The following is an 8,271-nucleotide window of genomic DNA, read 5'->3' as shown; positions in this document are numbered from 1 at the left end:
CAGCCACCGCCGCCAACCACCACCATCACCACCACCACGCGCTCCATGAAGCGCCCAAGTTCACCGTGGAGACATTGGAGCACACGGTCAACAATGACTCGGAGATCTGGGGGCTCCTGCAGCCTTACCAACACCTGATCTGCGGGAAGAACGCCAGCGGTAAGTGACAATTCGGGCGCCGCCCTCTGTCCTCCCCGCCCCCAACTCTCAGCACAAGTTTGTCTCTTGCCCCCCCTCTTACGTCTCTCCGATCACCCACTATTGTCCCCAAGTCACTGAGGGGAACGCCGGGATGGTAGCGCGAAACCGGCTGTTCCCTCCTGCGCACAGGACTCGCGCACTTTATGCTGCTCTCAGGGTACAAGTTCCGGGAGTGCTGGTTCCACACCCTGGCAGCGAGGGGGCGCGGCGGCCCCGGACAGGCGGTGGGCGTAACCACCATCAGATGGGGGCAGTTTTGCAATCATTGCGCCTACTACATACTTTCTGCCAGATTTCTGTTTGTTTTGACCTTGAAGAAGCCAAATTCCTCAGAGCAGGAGTTTAGCTGGAGAGTAGGCGCGTCCCTCCCTTGGCCTTCCAGTTTCCCCACTTTCACCGCGCCCTCGGGAGACACACTGTCTGTGCCCCGGGCACGGAGAGCTCCCACGGTGGGTCGTGTGTGTGTGTATGACTGAGTGTGGTGAGAAAGTGGAGTGGGAAACTGCTGTAGGACTCAAGTTTTTCTGGGGAGGCTTTTGAAGGCCAGATTGCGCAGCTGCGCAATGGACCAAGTCCCCAGTTCCGACCTCCCATCTCTCTGCGCTCCGCGTTTCCTTTGGCTGGGAGCGGCAGCCCTCACCACCCGTCTGGAGGCGCGCCTCTTGCTACCCGGGAAGGTGGGGGGAGGGCGAGCGTTCTGGAGGCGGAGGTGTCAGCGTAAGGTGCGGTTTCCAGCAGGCTCCAAACACTCTATTGTTTTGAAGGCCAGAACCGGGTAGGATTGAACCCGTAGTTCTGGGGGCAGAGGGCGCTTGTTTTCGAGAGTTCGTGCTGGCGGGCTTGCCAGTCTGCGAAAGCCGGAGCTAGACACTTCAAAGATTCAATTTTCCACAGGAAATGGTAGAAGCGTAACTAGAGACTCTAAAAACGAAATAAAACTTTGTTACATATTCGGCGGTTTGGCCAGAGGTTGCGTGGTTGGAGCTGAAATGCAGTCTTTCTGGACCGATTTCACTCCTGTTATTGCCTGTCTGCTTCCCGGAGCCGCTAGAAAGATGCTGCAGGCGCCGCGGGATCTCTGGGGGGCATATGAGTGTGCGCGTTTGTGCGTGAGCGTGCAAGTGTGTCTGCATGTGCGCAGGAGCGAGCAGGCGCGCGGGGCGTCAGCTCCAATAAATACCCTTAGAAAACCGGCCCTGCCTAGGTCCCTTCACTTGAGTCCAAACCTTGGTGGGGGAGGGGCAGGAAGGAGCGAAGCGAGTGTGTAGGGGACACCGGGACTTTGGAGTTGAGCCCCTAGACTCTTGGGGTGGGGGGTCTCTGCCAGAGCCCACGAAGAGAGGGTGTCTTCGAAGACACGTACACACAAGACACCACCCTTGGAACCCTTGTCGACTTGAATTGTGGGGAGGAGTATGTGCCTTTTCTGAAAGGGTAGGATTCACCTGCAAACTCCAGGAGCTTTTGGCAGGATTGTTCTTTATTTGGAATTCTACACCCACCCCGAAACGAACCTTATTTTCTTCTCACTGTGCATCCTTATGGGCACGGTATTTCTCTCCATTCTCTATAGGTCTTTACACCGACTACCAAACCGACCTTAGGGGCTGAAACGACCTCCTACTTCTCTCTACATTTCTCTTGGGAGAAACAGCATTTTCTTTTGGGATCTGCAGTCTGGGAATCTGAGCGCTGGTTTCATTCTGTCGTTCTTTGGAAGTTGTGACTTTAGGAAACTGACTTTCTTTCTCTGGACCTCAGTTTGCTCATCTGTAGAACAAGGGCCTGGGTATGTAATGCACTCACGAGATCCTTTTGTAGGATCAGCACTGGACTGCAAACCACAAAGTCGGTGGTTCAAACCCAGCAGCTGCTTCTTAGAAACCCTGTACGAGCTGGAATTGACACAATGACACTTAACTACAACTACCACCGAAGCTTTAGGGAGAGTGACAGTTCAAACCCACCCAGTGGCTCTCACTCAGCTACTCTGCTGAAGAAAGACCTGGTGATTTGCTCCCAGTAAAGATTACAGCCTGGAAAACTATATGGTTGGTGGTTATGTGCTGTCGAGTCAGTTCCGACTCATAACGACCCTGTACAGAGTTTCCAAGGCTGTAAAAATTTACGGGAGCAGAAGGCCTCATCTTTCTTCCGCGGAACCGCTGGTAGTTTCGAACTGCTGACCTTGCGGTTAACAGCCCAGTTCGTAACCACTATGCTAGCAGAGCTCCTCAGAAAGCCATACAGGGCACAACTTTGTCACATAGGGTCTATATGAGTTTAAAATCAACCATATGGCACCTGTCATCACTACCACCAACAGCAAAGGTCTATGTTGCCGTGTGCTGTTTATTTGGACCCATGGCAACCCCATAGGATGGAGTAAAACTACCCCATTAAGGTTTTCTAGGCTGCTATCTTTCTAGTCTTCACGTGGCGCTGTAGGGTAAGTGCAGGACTCCAAGGTCAGTTTGAACTACAAGGTCTATGGTTCAAACTTCCCAGTTGCTCCTAGGAAATCCTATACTGGGTCACTATGAGTCGGACAAGACGATGCTTAACAACAATAACAATCTTTATGGGAACAGACTGCCAGGTGTTTGTGGGTTTGGATGGCCACCCTTTTTAGTTAGCCTCTCTGAGTGCTTAATAATTGCACCACCAGACATCCTTCTATCTGTATTGTTGTTAAGTGTCCTGGAGTTGGTTCCAACTCATAGCGACCTGTATAGGGGTTCTGAGTCTGTAAATCGTTATGGGAACAGTCTCGTCTTTCTCTATCGGAGAGGCTGGTGGATTCAAACTGCTGACTTTGTAGGTAGCAGCCCGACTTGCAACCCATTAAATTACCCAAAAAGCCATTGTTGTTATTGTTAAGTCCAGAAGCACAAAGCCTCATCTTTCCCCATCCGAGCAGCTGGTAGCCTCAAACCACCCATCTTGTGGTTGACTGTCTCGTGCTTATCCTACAGAGCCACAATGTCTGTGCTACCGGTCTATGTTTTTCAAATTGGTTTTACTGTTCTGAGATCCTTGGTGTATTTTAAAGATCATCTTTGCGTTTGTCCTTTTTGGAGTAGGTATCATTTCATGAAGAAGACCACAGAGTTGGTTTGGGGCAGGGTGAGCACGTGGTGGGTGGTGTTTGCTGCCATTGCTGTGTTTCTGACTCCACAGAGCATCTCTCCTGGATTTCAGGAACCCTTCTTTCATCTGTTGGCCTGCGTTTTACTACAGTTTCATTGTCATCTCTGCATCTTGGTTCCCTGGGCATCTTTCAAATAGCTCATTTATATAGAAATGTTAAAGAGTGAGTGATTCATTTCTTAGGTATCAGAAACATACATTAAACAGCAAAACTATTTTTAAACTATTTTGGATGGCAAGCTTTCTGGTCAGCAAGCCTTATTCAAAGAAAGCATACCTTGCACAATTGATTTCTGCCCTTTTAACACAGTAGCATTACTTACTCATTCAGTTGTGAATTGGTGTGTATATCAATATGTATTGAGCAGTTGCTAAGTACCAGGAACTGAGCAGGTCCTAAGATACAGAGGTAATGGCAACCAACACACACCTAACCCTGCTGTGTAGACTGACCCATTTGAGCTTCAATATACCTTTGGAAAAGGAGCTCTGGTAGCGTAGTGGTTACGAATCGGGCTGCGAACCTTAAGGTCAGAGGTTCGAAAGTACTAGCCGCTCCGCGGGAGAAAGATGAGGCATTCTACTCCCGTAAAGATTTACACCCTCGGAAACCCTGTACAGGGTCGCTATGGGTCGGAACCGACTCGACGGCACATAACAACAACAACAACAACATACCTTTGGAAAGGTGGTTATTATCCCCCTTTGGAGAATTTAACTGTTTTGCTAATTTGGATGCAAGCTGTCTGACTCCAGTGTCAGTAGTTTTAATCACTGTCTGGATAAGCATTGGACTGCTAACCTCAAGGTCAGCAGTTCAAGCCCACCAGCGGCTCCTCAATAGAAAGATGAGGCTTTCTGCTCCAGTAAAGATTGACAGCCTTGGAAACCCTGTATCAAGTTGCTATGATTTGGAATGACTTGATGGCAGTGAGTGAGTGTATAACTCTTTGTTGAGAGGCAGATGAGTTTCCTACCCTAGGCATCCTACCTAGTCCTCCTTTATCTGTGTAGTTAACCTAGACCGTTCACAGCCTGACATCCTGCCTGCCCCAATTCATATCCCGTTTTTTTCCTACTGGAGTCCCTGCGTGGTGCAGTTGGTGAATTCACTCAGCTGCTAACCAAAAATTTAGAGGTTTATTCCACCCAGAGGCGCCTCAGAAGAAAAACTTGGCAAAAGCCAGAAGCTTATGGATCACAGTTCTACTCTGACGCACACTGGGTCACCAAAAGTTGGGATAGACTCAGCAGTAGCTGGTTTTGTTGTTCCTACCAAACTGGACTGGGAAGATCTGGATTTACATGTTTTTATATCCTCTGCCAAGCCTAAGGAAGGACCTGGTACACAGTTGGAGCTTATAGATGCCTGCTGAGCATACATTGCACTATATCATGGAGTGCATTATATCTGGAGAGAAGCGATTGCTTTTTGAGTTTCTTGAATTCATTTTTCAAGTCTTTCTATTTAGGTTAGTTACCTCTTCTAATTGGCATCTCTGCACCTGCCCACCCTTATAATTTTCTATAGCTAAACTACCAAAGGCTGGGCAACTATGAAACTAATCAGTGTAACTTGACTCAGAAAACAACAAATGGTTGAGTCTAAAGGAGAGATTGGTGGTCCTCCACATTTACATATGTGGGTGGTGGGCTTTAGAGCACTCTTTGTGGTGACATTTATTCCCAGCATTGGCTTTTTCCTTTTGTTGATTTTCGGTTGTTTAGAAGACTAGAGAAGGAGGCTTGGTGGTGATTCCAAATCATAACAACTCTATGTAGCATTTCCAAGCCTGTCAATCTTTACTGGAACAGAAAAAGATAAGCATTGGACTGCTCACTGTAAGATCGCGGTTTGAGTTACTCCATGAAAGAAAGATGAGGCTTTCTGCTCCCGTAACGGAAGATTCACAGCCTCGGAAACCTTGTAACAGGGTCACAATGAGTCAGAACCAACTTGAAGGCAGTGGGTTAGTAGGTTAGAAGAGTTGGGACAACAACTAAGAAAGCTCAGTTAATGGTGTGTTTCTAAAATTTGACTTGACAGATGTGCTCCACCGTGCCTTTAGATAAACACCTCCAGAACTGGCCAGTTCCTGGTTATCCTTGAAGATCTGCTGAAGGGTTGTTGTTGTTGTTGTTAAGTGCCGTTGAGTCAGTTCTGACCCATAGCAACCCTGTATAGGGTTTCCAAGGAGCTTCTGGTGAGCTTGAACCACTGACCTTGCAGTTCAAATGGCTTTGCAGTCTGGCGCATTAACCCACAGCGCCACAGGTTTCCCCTATAACCCTGGGTAGGGAGGTGTCCTTGATATAACCCCTCCCTTATCCCCCAAACTGGAGTTCTGCTTTAGTGCTGGGGGTTAATGCAAAGTTAGTTTGAACTGCAAGATTGACTATGAAGCTCACCAGCCGCTCCTTGAAAACCCTATACAGGGTTGCTATGAGTTGGAACTGACTCGACAGCACTTAATAACAACAGCCCTTTCCACCTGCCCCGTTATCTTTGTGTTATGGATTACATTGTACCACCCCTCAAGAATAATGTTTACTGGAATCCTGAGCCCTCGTGTGGCACTGTGGGTTAATGCACCAGACTGCAAAGCCATTTGAACCGCAAGGTTGGCGGTTCAAGCTCACCAGCTGCTCTTCAGAAACCCTATACAAGGTCGCTATGGGTTGGAACCGACTCGACAGCACTTCACAACAACAACAACAACCCCTATGTTTATGAATGTAATCCTGATAGGAAATAGGGTTCTCTTTGTTATATTAATCAGATCATACCTGAGTAGGAGTGTGGGTTCTAAATTTAGTCATGTCTGAGTTATAAAATAAACAGATGAGATACAGAGATAGGGACATGTGAGGAACACTTGGGGCTTCTGACAAGGAGTTGACAAGATTGAGACCCTGATTTGCATTTTTAGCTTCTAGAACTGTGAGAAAATGAGTTTCTGTTCTTTAAAGCCACCCCCTTGTGATATATCTGTTACAGACTCATTAGGTAACTAAGACACCTTATTTCCAGCATCTGTCTCCCCATCACACTGTGTGAGCCACCAGTGCTGGTTTCATATCTTGACCATCTTGTTAATTCCCTCCATGCCACCCGGCACAAGGCCTAGCACTTAGTAAATTTTCAGAACTATTTGTTGAGTGAATATAATTGATCCTTTAAATCTTTAGGATTTATAATTTACCCATGAGCTACTGTAGAATCAGTCTTTAAGAAACTAACCCCTGAAGTCAGACCTCCTGACTATGAATTTCAAGGCTTCTGTTTTCTAGCTGTGTACTGTTAGGTATGTTAGCTAACCTCTCTGAGTTCCAGTTTGGATATAATGATGATGAGGCTTAAATGAGATTATGTGTCTAAAGCAATGATAGCATGGTGCCTAACACATAGGAAGGGCTCATCTGATGATGGGAGTAGTGGTGAGCCTTAATATGCCATTGGTTCTTGATCATATGCTACCTCTGTGTATTCCTTCCATCTTGTTTTGATGCTTCCTGTGTTGTTCGATATTTTGCCAATAGAACCCTTAAATATTTCAACTCAAGGCTTAGCAAGGATTGATGGGATACCAATTAGGATGTTTCAACAAACGGGCGCAACACTGGAAGAACTCACTTGTTTATACCATGAAATTTGGTAGAGAGCTTCCTGGCCAACCTCCAGGAAGAGATTCATATGTTTGGAATGTGTGCACAGTCCAAAGAAAGGCGACCTTAACAGAATGTGGAAATTGTCAAACAATATCATTAATATCACATGCAAGTAAAATTTTGCTGAATATAACTCAAATATGGTTACAACAGTACATCAACAGCGAGCTACCAGAAATTTAAGCTGAATTCAGAAGAGGACATGAAATGGGAGATAGTGCTGGTGTTTTATGGATCTTGACTGGAAGCAGAGACTACCAGAAAGATGTTGACTTGTGCATTATTGACTATGCAAAGACAATTGAGTGTGTGGATCATAACAATTTATGAATAACATGTTGTTGAATAATAGGAATTCTAGAACACTTAATTATGCTTATGTGGAACCTGTACAAAGAACAGGGATATTTTGTGGTTTAAAATCAGGAAAGATGTGTGTCAAGGTTACAACTGTGTTCTGTGCAAAAGCTGGACAATGAATAGGAAGACCAAAGGAGAATTGATATATTTGAATTATGGTGTTGGCAAAGAACATTAGGATAGGCACTAGACTGCTGATGGCAAGGTTGGCAGTTCAATACCCTCTCCCTCCCCCAGCTGTTCCACAGCAGAAAGATGAGGCTTTGTGCTCCTTTACAGGGTTTACCGCTCAGAAACAGGGTTACTATGAGTCAGAATTGACTTGATGGCAGTGGATGGGTCTGAAGAATGAACCCATCTGTCTAGAAAGAAGTACAGCAAGAATGTTTATTAGAGGTGAGGATGGTGAGACTTCGTCTTAGGTACTTTGGAAACATTGTCAGGAAGGACCAGTTCCTGGGGAAGGACATATTGGTAGAGGGTCAGCAAAAGAGAGGAAGACCTTCAAGGAGATAGGCTGGCACAGTGGCTACAACAATGGACTCCAACATAGGAACGATTGTGAGGATGGCACAGAACTGGGCAGTGGTTTGTTCTGTTGTTGGATCACTAGGAGTTGGAATCGACTTGATGGCACCGATAACAGTTTGATTAGATACCTGACAAAAATCTCTTCGTCCCTCCCAGACAAATTCATTCAGCATGGATGCAACCTAAGGTGGCCAGCATTTTAGCTGGAATCTCTTAGTGATAGTCTCCAATGCCAAATAATTCAGCGAACTCAACTCATGGCTTGACCCCATGGGCATGGCTCTACTGCAAAGGTTCCAGAAAGATTTCTTATTTGTTGTATTTTTTTTTCTTAAATGTATTATTGTGAATTATGTGATC

At 46.2% G+C, this 8,271-nt stretch overlaps 1 protein-coding gene across 1 annotated transcript in view; it reads left to right on the top strand.

Annotated features, from left to right (window-relative positions):
• BTBD11 (BTB (POZ) domain containing 11) overlaps positions 1–8,271 on the top strand; it is a 441,647-nt gene that overhangs the window by 1,020 nt on the left and 432,356 nt on the right. The window contains exon 2 of the mRNA XM_006865245.1: positions 1–159. This exon is cut by the window's left edge and continues 38 nt beyond it. Within this exon, the coding sequence (XP_006865307.1) occupies positions 1–159 (159 nt within the window). The remainder of the gene's footprint in view (positions 160–8,271) is intronic.

This window comes from Chrysochloris asiatica, unplaced genomic scaffold, assembly GCF_000296735.1.
Source record: "Chrysochloris asiatica unplaced genomic scaffold, ChrAsi1.0 scaffold00076, whole genome shotgun sequence".
Taxonomy (NCBI): domain Eukaryota; kingdom Metazoa; phylum Chordata; class Mammalia; order Afrosoricida; family Chrysochloridae; genus Chrysochloris; species Chrysochloris asiatica.
Note: the sequence above shows the minus strand (reverse complement) of the source record. Positions and strands in the feature narration are given on the sequence as shown.